The sequence below is a fragment of the Pseudorasbora parva genome, chromosome 8 (genome assembly GCF_024679245.1).
Source record: "Pseudorasbora parva isolate DD20220531a chromosome 8, ASM2467924v1, whole genome shotgun sequence".
Classification (NCBI taxonomy): Eukaryota; Metazoa; Chordata; class Actinopteri; order Cypriniformes; family Gobionidae; genus Pseudorasbora; species Pseudorasbora parva.
Genome location: NC_090179.1, coordinates 29,341,344 through 29,355,237, shown reverse-complemented (window position 1 = coordinate 29,355,237; position 13,894 = coordinate 29,341,344). Strand labels below are relative to the sequence as shown.

Here is a 13,894-nt window from a genome sequence, read left to right as displayed (position 1 = left end):
TTACACTGTAACAATGGCACCTAAAAATAAAGAGTAACCCTTTTAATCATAGATATAGTACATTTGTATACATATCTATACTCATAATTCCTTGTGACTGACATTATGACATGCAGCATAGATTCAACATGGCTGATTTGCCTCTAACTTAGTGTAAGTTAATAGCAAGTCAGCCATGTTAAATGTATGCTTTCATAATGTTATGTGAAAAGAAATACTAAATAGGCTATTAAATATGCATTTTTATTTGTTAATTTAGCCTGCTAGTTCGAAATTTCACATGCAAAAGACAGTAAATTTGTTGCACTTGTTTATTTATTTTGCAACAGTGAGGAAAATGAAGTGAACCCTATGAGAAAACATAAATTAAAACTTTTTAAATATGAGTAATATGATCAATAATATCAGATTTCATGTACTCAAACGTCCAGTTTATGCACACTGAATAGCCTAGTTCCCCCACAGAAAAAATATTGCAGTTTGCTATTTAACAAGCAGACCCCACCACATCCACCAGAATTATCATTAGCCTATTATTATTTATAGAAAAAAGATGTGTATTGTTTCTTCCTTTATTACCTTATGCATAATACGTCTAATGCTAATAATTCTTTATCGTTTAACATTCTCTAATAGTTCTAACATATAATACTAATCATCATCAATAGGCTATAGTGAATTCGTTTGTCTTTTGCTCTTTAACACCGAAATGTAGCTAATCATCGATGTCAATCGCTGCCCTAATAAATGCTAATTGAATACGGAATCCCCCCGTTTCATCCCCTTTGACCTCTGTCCAGCAGCTTCCGACTGCATCCATTGTTTAATGCCGATGTCATGCGCATGACGGAAAGCTTAACTGCAGAGATATGGATGGAGAGCTCACGAGTCCTGCCCACAGCAGATGAAGGAGTGTGTGGAGGGGAATCCCCACGCAGGTACATGTCTGGGCATACAGCCCCACGCAGACTGCTCTAGGATGGCATCAATGAGCGGTGTTGACATCAAATTCATTTTTTCATTAAAAAGCTCATACTATTTATTGTTTTCATAGAAATAAAATTAATATAGATACATATTAAACAAGCAGTATTAAAATATTGAATATACCGTATATATATATATATATATATATATATATATATATATATATATATATATATATATATATATATATATATATATTTACTTTTTATATAAAAAACTACAAGACTGCACAAATACTATTATTAATAATAGTATTTATTAATAATTATGTTATTAATAGGCTATTACTGTAATGTGGCAGTTTCAGAAACAGAGAGTTGGATCAAAATGCAGCAGACACATTTATTTAAACAAACACAACAGAGCAAATCAAGGAAGAAACTGAAATATTCCAGACAGACAAAACCAGAACTGAAACCAACTCGCACACGTAACAACATGGGAAACATAGGGTTAGATGCTTCCTTGTGTAATTTTTACTTTTTTAAAAACCAGGAAACTAGTATTTACGATAATTCCGATAGATTAATATAATCTAACTTAAAAGTTTGTAAATATAGACTAGAGTATGTGTAGCATACACACACACACCGATCAGACATAACATTATGACATATTCAGGTGAAGTGATTATTTTCTCTTCATCACAGCACCTGTCAGTGGGTAGGATAGGCAGCAAGTGAAAGTATCTGAGCGAGTTTGACAAGGGCCAAATTGTGAAGGCTAGAAAGCTGGGTCAGAGCATCTCCAAAACTGCAGCTCTGTGGTGTTCCAGGTCTGCAGTGGTCCGTATCTATCAAAAGTGGTTCAAGGGAGGAACCGTGGTGAACCGGCGGCCTAGAACCGAATGGGTGGCCTAGGCTCTCTGATGCACGCGGGGAGTGAAGACTGGCCCATGTGGTCCGATCAAACAGACGTGTTGCTGTAGCTCAAATTGCTCAAGAAGTTAATGGTTCTGATAGAAAGGTATCAGAATACACAGTGCATCGCAGTTTGTTGCGTATGGGGCTGCATAGCCTCAGACCAGTCAGGGTGCCCATGATGACCCCTGTCCACTGCTGAAAGTGCCAACAGCTGGCACATCAGGGCATCAGATCAGGACCACAGTGCAATGGAAGAATGTGGCCTGGTCTGATGAATCATGTTTTCTTTTACATCGTGGATTTGCTGGGAGCATGTGCCTTGCTTACATGGGGAAAACATGGAACCAGGATGCACTATGGGAAGAAGGCAAGCCAGCAGAGGCAGTGTGATGCTTTGGGCAATGTTCTGCTGGGAAACATTGTATCCTGCCATCCATGTGGATATTACCTTGACACCTACCTAAGCATTGTTGCAGACCATGTACACCCTTTCATGTAAATGGTATTCCCTGGTGGCTCTGGCCTCTTTTAGAAGGATAATTCAGCCTACCACAAAGCAAAAATGGTTCAGGAATGGTTTGAGGAGAAATTTGAGACGTTAACTTGGCCTCCAAATTCCCCAGATCTCGATCTAATCAAGCATCTGTGAAAAAACAAGTCCGATCCATGGACATGCAATTTACAGGACTTAAAGGATCTGCTGCTAACATCTTGGTGCCAGATACCACAGCACACCTTCAGGGGTCAAGTAGAGTCCATGCCTCGACTCTCTTTAATGTAAATAAATAACTTTTCCCTTTGCTCCAGTGTCCACATAACAGCTGAGAACAATAAGTTCATTACCAAGAGTACCAAAGTTCACTACCTGGTAGAGAAGGGATCATGCGCATGTTTCTGTGAGACTGCAACGGCTACATGCGTTACCAAAACACAACATCCACGTGGGTGTGAGCGTGATGACACGAGAGCAAGGCTCAAATTTACTGTCCCAGTGACATCATCCTTTACTTTACCCCCGCCTCCTTCCTTCAAACTCCACCGTATCTGATAAACCTGTCTTGAGCACTGCTCATCCACCTCCCATCCCATAGTTTTTACATATTAGTTTTCATTGTTGTCACCTTAATTGTCTGATAAACAGTCCTTGTTGGTGGCGCAGCTGCCAGGCTTCAAGGTAATGGAAGGGTGGTGAGTGACAGACCCGAGAAAATGATATGCAGGTCTAGAAGGCTAACAAACAACCAGACCGCATGCTTGCATTTAGCTGCCATGTGTAAAGTGTTTATCGGCTGTTTTTTTGTGCGCTAGGTTCCACGATTGTGGCAGAAAGGTCAATTTGCATGTCACTTTATCAAAGGGAAAAAGAAAAGGGAAAATATGCATACTTCCTGATTCTCATTCAGACTGAAAATTACTGTAATATGAATGTCATAAGGATCCAAATCACCTACACTGAAAGCAGCAATCCTTACAAATCAAGCGAAAAAAATATAACATGTTTAGTTTGCATGTTTTTTCATAAATATTCTCAAGAAAGAAACAGAAGTGAGAACATTCAATTGAAACCCAGTTTCAGTCACATTTGTGGGTGTTTACATAAAGGATAGAAAAAAATAAAAGGAACTAACAGAGAACAACATGTTTTACTTGCAACCACATTAAACTGTTGTCATTAGTGCTTCGAGATGCCCCTGATTATAGTGTGTCTACTTCAGAAACCTACAAGATTCATTGTGTAATAGAATTATTTATATATTAATATTACCCTTTAGATCATGTCACATTTAATTGGACTCTTTATATGCTAATTATTACAATATAAAAATACAATTTTAAATATAACACATTCACAAATAGCTCCCTCTCTCTATATATATGCTTATCATCGCTCTTTAAACCATTTCACAGGTCTCACATTCCTCCTTTTCTTCTTGATGAAAGGTAGTGTAAGACAAAAAGCTAATTGTCCAAGTGATGGTCAACTGAACTGGATGGGAACGGCTTATAGTGATGTCAGAGCTGCTGAAGGCATTACCTCATCTCCATCATCAAGGATCATTTCACACATGGCTGCAAGCTGAGGCAGAAGGAGAGCAGTATTAATGGGTCTGGGGGTGGACTGTAGGGGGGCTGTTAAGGCCAGCTGTTACAAACATGACCCCATGTGACACCCAGAGTCCCCAAACAATGGCTTGATGGTGTTGGGTATTTTTAACACAAAGTGAAGGAATGTTATACTCAAATCATGTTTATGCACTGTGGAGTTTCCCAGTCCAGAGTTCCTTTCGGCTGACTAGGCAGGAGTCGTTGCTGCGCTTTTGTTGGCTTATCGATTTCATGGTCATCTGTTTTGTAGAAAGTCGCACATCCCATATTAATGTTGATAAAATTGAGCTTTTATCACATTGACCTTAAAACGTGTTTGAAACCATTATGTTTTTTATTAGGTTAAAGGTTACGTAGTGCACACATTTCTTATTCTAATTTATAGTGTAATAGACAATATGATGACTCACTGTCCCTAGTGACGGTGTGCTGAAAGCCGGGCACCTTCTCCTTATCTCCCATGGGCTCTCTTGTTGCTAATTGTTGGAGTGTCACAACAATTAGGTCATTGCTGAGTCTGTGTTTGCAAAACCCAGAACCTGACACCACTTGATTCACTGGTAGGTCAAGACATCAAACAACGGGTCAGCGCTAGATTGTTTATCTGAGGAACGGGCAGAGGATCACCCTCTTCTTCATCGAGCAAGCTTGTGTTTAAAGTGCAGAAAGTGACGCCACCCCCCTGATATCACCTGCTGTGAGTGATGTAGATCTAGCTGGATCATGTTGCTCACCCTTATCAAATGATACACACTTGTCTTGGTCTGTGGACAGTGTTTACTTGGTTACGCTGAATGTTGTTGTCTGTTCGGGTCAGTAATGGTTTATGTACATATAGTTGGGTGTTTTTGGAAGGGATATTTATAGGTTATAGAATAAGTTTATAGTTTCCAATGTACACTACCATTATATGCTAAAGTTTGGGGTCAGTAAGATTTTCTCACCACCGCTACATTTGTTTGATCAAATATACAGACAAACAGTAATTTGTGAAATATGATTACAATTTATAGCTAATTTCAAATTTAATATTTTTAAGATGTAATTTATTCATGTGATGACAAAGCTGAATTTTCAACATCAGTACTCCAGTCAATTTTCAGTGTTACCAGATCCTTCAGAAATCTTTCAATTTGCAGATTTGCTGTTCAAGACACAACCATGTTTCCCCCCCCTCAGAATTATTTGATGATCAGATGAATAGAAAGCATTTATTTAAAATAAAAAATATTTTGTAACATTATATTTAACTCTATAATTATATAACTATATTTTACTTTATAAAAAAATCGTACTGACCCCAAACTTTTGTTCAATAGTGTAGCTCCAAAATGTAGTTTACTGACTACCAGCAGATTTATACAGACCAGACGTTTAGACATTATTAAAAGCCCAACTCTGAAAAACAATGTACAAAAATGTCCCTTTAAATATCTTGCTGATAAGACATCTCTGACAAATTTGGCATAATCACTATTGCCTCTCTCTCTTTTCACACACACACACGCACGCACGCACGCACGCACACACACACGGTCCTGCTGCCTATATATTTTTAAAACCATTTTGCACTGCTTGATGGTTGCTGCTTCGATATTCAATAATAATAACCTTTAAACCACATGTCTCGATACTGATATCGTGACGAGTTAAATCTTGATTCCCATTTAGAGTGCTATTCATTAAATTAGACATACACTCTAATATGTTTAAAATTTATTTAACACCATTTAATTGCAACCTTGGTTGTTTTAGCAGGCTTTGCTGAAGCGTCTATAAGCAGCTTGCATGTGGCACGGACATACATCATTGAGGGCAGTAACCCGCTGAGATGAGAGAGTGACAGAAGTGCGCTTGTTTTGCTCGTGTAATGTTCCTCTGCCCGGAAACAGTGTTGCCTCGACAGCTGCGAATGGAGAAGCGATTGGTCGCGAGGCGGCAGTTCAAGCATCGCGCGCTGTTCTGGGACTTTCTGTTAGGAGTGCGTGCGTCAGCCAGCATCAACATCAAGCTGCTTTCCTCAACTACATGTTTGCCTCGCAACGCATTAGTGTAATAAAATGAACACATATCGAAAATATAGATGTTTTAGACAACATATTTAACTGTTTTATAATTTAAAGTACAGTAAACATTATGAGTGGACTTATAAACCGACTACTGCATAGCAATGTTAAAAATTTATTCAGGAACATTAGCAGTCTTTGAGATATATCTCTCATATCGCACGGCACACGTGTGTGTGTGTGTGTGTATATATATATATATATATATATATATATATATATATATATATATATATATATATATATATATATATAAACCTTAATCCCAACATCAGACACTCCTAATATTACGGTATATGCAGTAGCCTATTTAGCTTTTCTCTGCTGCCCCCTGCCGATCACACACAGTATTGTCTCAAATTCAATACAAAATCCATAAGTTTTTTATTTTTTATTTCTAATTATATTAAGCTTCTATTTAAGTATATAACGTTCATTTAAATTAAATTTGAATCAGATTAAGAAACTATCAGGTCAGTGCACACTAAATATCAAACAAAACAAAACATAAAAACAGTTATGAAGATGGAGGAAGTAATAAATCAAACAAAGCATTTCCAATTATTCTTCTCCCACTTCTTCATCTGGGCAGCAATAGTATTCCACAAAACAAATCTGACCGTCATCATTCCTCACAAGATACTGTAGAGAGAGAAAGCCTCGACTGTCTGTTCTCACCGAGACCTTACAGGACAGAGCCAAGGCCTTTGTAGAAGGTTTCAACAGGGACATCTTATACCTTTGAGAATGAACATAAGAGAAAAAAATATCTTAGAGACTCAGAAAACGTATTGTTCTTTTACCACTTACATGTAAATTCCTTTGTAAGTTCATTTATAAGCAGCTTCAGATACAGAGCTCTGACTGATGGGAATGCAATCTAAACAGAAGCTGTTCTCCTACCTGTTTGTCTGTAATTTAGTACACTGGAACAGCTCCATCATGTCTGAGTCTTTGGGATAATCATAATGGGCGTTTCCAGAATTCCCGAATGTGGATAATCTAGGGTGAAAAGGGAAATAATAAATATTGTGAATATGTATTGACATTAAATTGTTAAGTTTTACTTGACAATCCTGCAATAAAGGCACTTGACTTGACTAGAGCAAATTAAAGGGTTAGTACACCCCAAAATCCACTCAATTCTTCACCCAAATGTCAATCTAAACCTGTGAGGCCTTCCTTTAATTTCCGAACACAAATGAAGATATTTTTGATGAAATCCGAGAGCTCTCTGACCCCACATAGACTGCAACGTTATTACGACTTTCAAGGCCCAGAAAAGTTTTGAAGACATTGTTAAAATAGTCCATGTGACTACAAAAATTTCATCTTTCCCGGTCTGGCTTTTGATGCTTTTCACCTTGAAAATATAGATGTGCAGCATTTCCAGATTCTACGTCAGAACACCGGCTCATGCATGCGTCATGGCGTTTATGTGAACAGCGTCAAAGAAATTGTTGAAAGTTGTTATTTTTGGCACACAAAAAGTATTTATGTTGCTTCATAACAAAGGTTGAACCACTGTAATCACACATGGACTATTTTAACCATGTCTTCACTAACTTTTCTTTAAAGCTACACTGTGTAACTTTTTTTAGTTTATTCTTAGATAAAAACACTTAGTTCTTTCAAAAATATATGTGCTCATTAATGTCTATTAACTTCTTTCAAGTTATAAAGTAATCTCGTAAGTTTATAATATGCCATTGAAAATACATACGGGTGAGGAGTTCGACTGCCGGTCGCCATGTTGGCCCTCCATCTTGAAAGTACATTAGCCAAAGAGGGACATACCCATAAATTCAAGCTTCGCCTTTCGCGTTTTAACTCTCGAAGGCACCGCGTCGAATGTGAAGAGGGGGATTGCCATGTTAATCTTGGACTAAATCGGCCACCGTAGGAGTTAAAACGAAATCAGAATTGAGAGGAACAGAAACTATTATTCACTGGATGGTCAAATAGCTTTACACCGCTAGATGGGGGAAAATATCACACAGTGTAGCTTTAAATTGGTAATTGTGTTGCTGTCTATGGGGTGGTCAGAAAGCTCTCGGATTTCATCATCAAAAATGTGTAAATCATCTTTATTTGAGTTCCAAAGATGAACAAAGATCTTGCGAGTTTGGAACAACATGAGGGTGAGTAATTAATAACAGAATTTTCATTTTTTGGTGAACTAACCCTTTAATAAATCTCATTATTAGAGCTGACATTATATATTAGAATTATTGACCTTACATTAGTAATTCCTTCATTTAAATATATACAATACTGTTCTTACTTTAGGGGTCTGTATGATTTTCTTCTTAAAGAAAATAATACTTGTAATTCAGTATTAACTTGTTGAATTAATTAAAAGAGACAGTAAAGACATTGACAATTTCACAAAACATTTCTATTTAGAATAATTCCTGTTTTTTTCCATTTTCTAATCATCAAAAAATCCTGGAAATATATCCTGGAAATCAAGGTTTCTACAAGACATGATACTGTTTTAAACACTGATGATAGTAAAAAATGTTTCTTGAGCACCAAATCAGTATATTAGAAAGATTTCTGAAGAACGCATGACTGCTGAAAATTCAACTTTTCTATCACAGAAATACATTACATTTTAAAATATATTTAAATAGACAAGTTATTTGAAATTGTAATGTTATTTCACAATATACTTTTTTTACCGTACTGTAGATAAAAAACCTTGGTGAGCATAAGATACTTCTTTCAATAACATTAAAAAAAACTTTTACTTTTGAAACGTAGTGTAGGCAAACTGATCTGTTGTGCACGGTTACTGTACCTGAAGTAAGGATGGCTTGGTGACATAGTAATCTGCAGAACTTCACTGGTCATGTCAAGCTCAGAGAAAGCCTCTTTAAGACTGTCTGATTGCAGAATCACCTTGTTGGTTACATTTGTGCTGCAAAAGTCAAAGTCTATGGGCTCCTCAGGCTCCTGTGTATTAATCTTGCATACGGTGACCACACCACCTTCCTCCAGGAACAAAGTCAGCGGATATCCATAGCCATTGTAGCACATTCTCAGAGCAGTACACACACCTCAATGGGAAAATAAAAGACAGAAATAAGTTAAATACATTTTACAAAAGAAAGACCGGATCACTATTATGATACACACCTGGGACTGTGCTCCCCCCAAAGATGGTTAGGCAATCCAGAAGGACAGTTAGGTTAACCTGAAACCCAACTGTATCCTCTTTGATAGTGTATTCTTGAAAGATGTCAGCCTGAAGAAACAGACACACAGATAGATACACTGATCAACCCATCTGCAGACAATTGAACCTGTTAGAAACTGCCATTCAACACCAACCTGAATGAATGCATTGGCTTGAAGACATTTGGAGTCCTCTACGGTGACCTTTAACCCATTTTGGGTCGCATTGAAGATGGCATGGTCCTTGAAAGAGATGGCTTTCAGGATGTTGGACAGATTCCTCGCGTTATCCAAACTGGCTATCAGAATGTACTGGTCAATGTCCGCTTGGGACTGAGTTGACAGAGGCATGTTTCTGCGTTGTCAGCATCTGTAATGACATTTAAAACATCTAACTAACTAAATAACTTACCAACCAGCTTCTATTACTGTGTACAAATGATGGTACTACGAAAAGAGAGACATTATAAGGACACTAAATTGTACCTGTTAGTACTAATAGTACAGCTAAATAGATGGTCAAGATGTCAATCTGTGGGGGAAAACGAACATTACACATAAACAGTATATGTTTTGTATACATAATAAACCTACCGAATATAGATATGAAATATAAAGATTTACATCGTTGTTTTAGAGTTTGGCGCCCTTAAGTGATCGCGACGCTGCTCAGTCTTCTTCTGGTATTTTAAGTTTAGTTGATCACCCGATCCCTCGCACGCACCGCAGTGGTCTGATGCGGAACTGCAGGAAGAGTCCATATACGGACGTTTAAGTTATTAGGAGGGGGTGGTGAAAAGTTAGGCACACCTACACTCTTGCTGTAAGCTCTCATAATTACAATTAAACTAATATTTATATGTTTATATCTTTGACATAGACTCGTGCCTTGTTTCATTTTCAGAAACGCACGGTTTCAAACATAACATTTTTAAATGTGTTTGTGCACCCCTCTTACTTATCATGAGGTGGACCGGCCGTCGCCTGGCAGCCGAGACAGCCAGACAGATGCAAGGAGGCGGTCGGTCGGTCAACCCGGCAGGAAAGTGCCACATAATCAAATAAAGGTCAGATACATTTGAGACATTCAGTTGTTTATTTACATTTATGTAAGTGTGGAATTATGTTTAACAATTTGAGCGACTTACGTTAATTTTTAAAAATATCTAACGTTACATGTCCAAGCTAAAGTTCCCAGCTGCTTTGTTTGTTTATCTATCTCAATAGCAACCAGACTTTACTAGCAACAAAGCGAAACTTGTGAGCAGTACGTTAGCGTTTCTTCCTCATCTATGTTTTTAAACAAACTTCACGTGGTTTATGTAATGTAACGGCAGTGGTTGTTACATGTAGGTCCAATTAACCAGCTAACTAGCTAAGCGGTTAGCTAGCTTATTATGGTCTAGTGACATATGCTTTATAACAGGACAAAAAATATTCTATTTGGTTTTCGGCTCTGATAGGTTCACAGCTTGAACGAAATAAAATTATGCTCGTGCCTTTTCTTTTAAAATACTCATTTTTATGTACTTCTGTGTGATTTTCAGCTATTGTCTGTTATCCAGTCACAGGTAACGTTATCCTAGTTCAGGTCCTCTGGCCATGGCTAAAGACCCGTTGGCAGAGGCTGGTCTTCATTTTGATGAACTCAACAAATTGCGAGTACTCGAGCCCGACGTGAGCCAGAAAACCACTGAGCTCAAAGAGGAATGTGAGGACTTTGTTGACAGTGAGTTTTTTTTTATTTATTTAGATTTTTGTATTATATTGTCAAATTATATTGTCAAATAAATTCATTGTTAAAACGGCAACAGTGTTTCAGGTATTATGGAATGGCATTTCGATGCTTGTATATTTTAAAACTTACAATCAGTGCAACACGTCACACTAAAATAATGCAATAAATAACATTAAATATAACAAAACACCCTAATGCACATAACTGATGAAAACAATTAGACAACAAGACTGATTAAAAAAACATTCATGCAGACTTCTAGGCATGTTTCTAGGCATATTTGTTTTGTAGTATTTTATACATTGTAATAATAATTTGGAGAAGTACTTGTTTTTCCAGTTGAGGATTATGATGTAAACTGTATTTATATGGTAATTCATACTTTTCACTTGCAAAACTCTTTACTATATTTTATTGTAAAATGACAAAGCAATGTGAAATCCTTTGTTCCCTGTATATAGTCGGGCAACTAACTTCCCAGACAGCAACATGTCGATTAGTTGTTGCAGCCCTATTTTACTCTTTATCATATTGTGGAGGGAAGTTTATCTCTTGTGTTGACTGAATAGCATTCCTTTGCTTCTTTTTACAGTACAGATCAATAACATATGCTTGGCATTTGTTTTTGAAAACAGAGATCGGACAGTTTCAGAAAATTGTAGGTGGACTTATTGAACTTGTGGATGAACTGGCAAAGGAAGCCGAAACTGAAAAAATGAAGGTACATTCTTGCATTTCCAATAACCTGCCATGCAGATTTGTGTTATGTTCATTTATTTGATCTCAGTGATTATTCTACAGGCCATAGGTGCGAGAAATTTGCTAAAATCGGTTGAAAAGCAACGAGAAGCTCAACAGCAACAGCTTCAGGCTTTGATTGCAGAAAAGAAAATGCAGTTGGAAAGGTAACCAGTCAGGTTGCAAATATTGTCTTCAAGTAGCGATCAATAATATATTTGAGCTCTGTATTTTTCCATTATATGAGAGACTATAATTGTTGTTTGTTTCACAGGTATCGAATAGAATATGAAGCTCTTCAGAAAGTCGAAGCAGAGCAGAATGAATTCATCGATCAGTTTATACTGCAAAAATAAGAGCGCTTTTTCTCTGTTGGACAGGAAAAGTGATGCTGTGCATCTCGACTCACAATGACTTCCTATTAAGTGCTGAGTCCCAAAGTAGGTTAATTCAATCGACCAGTTAATAGGTGACAACAGACGTCTGTTTCAGCCTTACCCTCGTGTCTCTGAGTGCTTTTGTATGGCCAGTTCCAGGGGGCACATACTTGTAATCTTTCCAACTATAATTCATAATCTCAGATGAATACTATTTATATACGAAATAAGTTATTTATACTATTTATATAGAAATTTGTTTGTAAATCAGATGTTTTTTTACAACAGCAAAATACAGTATTAGCATGTTACTGTAAATAATTCCATCATGAGACATATTCAGGTAAACTGTTTATTTTCTGTGATTTTTATTTTAACTGTTGTTTGTCACTTGAACCCATTTTATTTTACCATATTCTCATGCCAATTTTATTGACTGTACATGGGACCACACAAAAACATTTTCCGAAGTAGTTATGGAAAACTTTAATATGAAATTCACTCATTTGTTTACATTACACACCTTATCTAAATGATTAATCTCAATATTTGACAAACTTCATACAGATTTGAAGAACGTTTGAATAAAAATATATTTTGCTTTTACATGTGTTGTCATAAGTAAACAAACTTGTAAAATACTGCATAAAATTATCAAATACTACCAGTAATAGCTAGCAATGACATTATAACCCTGGTGGGTTATAATGAATACATCCATTTATAATATGTAGATTAACTGGCATCTATCGTTGTTTCTTGGACTTTGAGGAAGCGTTTCCTTTCGGAGAGGCTGAGTTATATGTTGAGCTGAAGAGCATGGTGAGCAGTATCATGACAGGAATGATTAGGTATGGAGCATAAATGGACACCAGGGTCAGGCGGTCGTTCAACGTTTGGGGTCCTGGATGTGGGGCCAAAGGAAAGTTATGGAAAAGCACGTGGGTTAAAATGGGGACTAGAGTGGTGGCCACATGAACGGAATAAATGATTGCTGGAGTTCGGATCCATTTGCAGCCACCTATTAAATAGAAAACATTAATTAGCAGGAATAATGTAACCATGGTATCAACTGTCAAGTGATTCACCACTAGATGCCACTGTTGTGTCATTTAAGATGTCTGATTCCACAAATCATTCACTGGCACAAATGATCCGAGACAGCAGGACTGACCCTTCAGGAAGGCGTATGCTGCAACCGGGAAAAAGGGCAGCTGCACGAGAGCTTCGCAGAATACAAACGATTTGAACCACGCAGGAGGGTCCATCATCATCGGATCCTTAAATTCAGCAGCATACCAGTGCAATAACTTTTTCAGCTGTAACACAAATAATATGTATTTATTTAGTGAGAAATAATTACATACAAAACCCCAACTTGGATATGATACAGTTTCATTAGTGACAACAAAAGTGAGTGTGTGCAGCACAAAGTGCAAACTTACCTCAGGTGGATACAGATGTTCAGGAAGCAACGCCTGAAGATCAACCATGAGAGTAATTGGAATGTGAGATGCAAAGTAAATGAAATATATAATTTCTAAAGCGCGAAGTAACATTTTATTTGTCTAGTTTAAGAGTTTTTGACAAGTTCCTCCGTCAGTAGTTCAGCTGCCGTGGACGGCGTCAGTGGTGAAGTGTTCAGTAGCGCGTTACTCCTCCGCTTCTGATTGGTCCTTTAACTCGGTCATTTCTAATCTTTGTCTTTCGATTGGTCCATCGGCTCGGTTGATTCCCGAAGTGGGCGGATTCCTGATTGCACATTGGGTCATGGAGCGTAACCGTAGAACACAATCCTCACAAAAAATGACCATGACAACTAAAGTTTTATGATAAAAT

The 13,894-nt window shown here is 37.3% G+C and overlaps 3 protein-coding genes across 6 annotated transcripts; 1 reads left to right on the top strand and 2 right to left on the bottom strand.

Annotated features, from left to right (window-relative positions):
* Positions 1-6,398: 6,398 nt before the first annotated feature.
* On the bottom strand, positions 6,399-9,920 carry rad1 (RAD1 homolog (S. pombe)). Of its 2 annotated transcripts, XM_067451743.1 has the most exons (7): positions 9,827-9,920; positions 9,689-9,734; positions 9,359-9,572; positions 9,164-9,272; positions 8,826-9,084; positions 6,926-7,024; positions 6,399-6,761 (listed from the first exon to the last, which is right to left on the bottom strand). In XM_067451743.1, the coding sequence occupies exons 3-7, from the start codon at positions 9,551-9,553 to the stop codon at positions 6,584-6,586; spliced, it is 840 nt and encodes a 279-aa protein (XP_067307844.1). In that variant the 5' UTR covers positions 9,554-9,572; positions 9,689-9,734; positions 9,827-9,920; the 3' UTR covers positions 6,399-6,583. The 2 variants fall into 2 exon arrangements, with proteins under 2 accessions (XP_067307844.1, XP_067307843.1); XM_067451742.1 differs by lacking the exon at positions 9,689-9,734 and having other exon boundaries at positions 9,797-9,910.
* A 255-nt stretch (positions 9,921-10,175) lies between these two features.
* On the top strand, positions 10,176-12,661 carry ift20 (intraflagellar transport 20 homolog (Chlamydomonas)). 3 transcript variants are annotated; one of them, XM_067451738.1, is made up of 5 exons: positions 10,176-10,269; positions 10,750-10,931; positions 11,576-11,661; positions 11,742-11,845; positions 11,953-12,661. In XM_067451738.1, exons 2-5 carry the CDS (start codon positions 10,805-10,807, stop codon positions 12,032-12,034), a joined length of 399 nt encoding a protein of 132 aa, XP_067307839.1. In that variant the 5' UTR covers positions 10,176-10,269; positions 10,750-10,804; the 3' UTR covers positions 12,035-12,661. The 3 variants fall into 3 exon arrangements, with proteins under 3 accessions (XP_067307839.1, XP_067307840.1, XP_067307842.1); XM_067451739.1 differs by having other exon boundaries at positions 10,189-10,269; positions 10,768-10,931; XM_067451741.1 differs by lacking the exon at positions 10,176-10,269 and adding an exon at positions 10,293-10,469 and having other exon boundaries at positions 10,768-10,931.
* Positions 12,527-13,714, bottom strand: tmem97 (transmembrane protein 97). The gene is made up of 3 exons (XM_067451737.1): positions 13,501-13,714; positions 13,230-13,374; positions 12,527-13,076 (listed from the first exon to the last, which is right to left on the bottom strand). Exons 1-3 carry the CDS (start codon positions 13,612-13,614, stop codon positions 12,802-12,804), a joined length of 534 nt encoding a protein of 177 aa, XP_067307838.1. The 5' UTR covers positions 13,615-13,714; the 3' UTR covers positions 12,527-12,801.
* Positions 13,715-13,894: the final 180 nt, after the last annotated feature.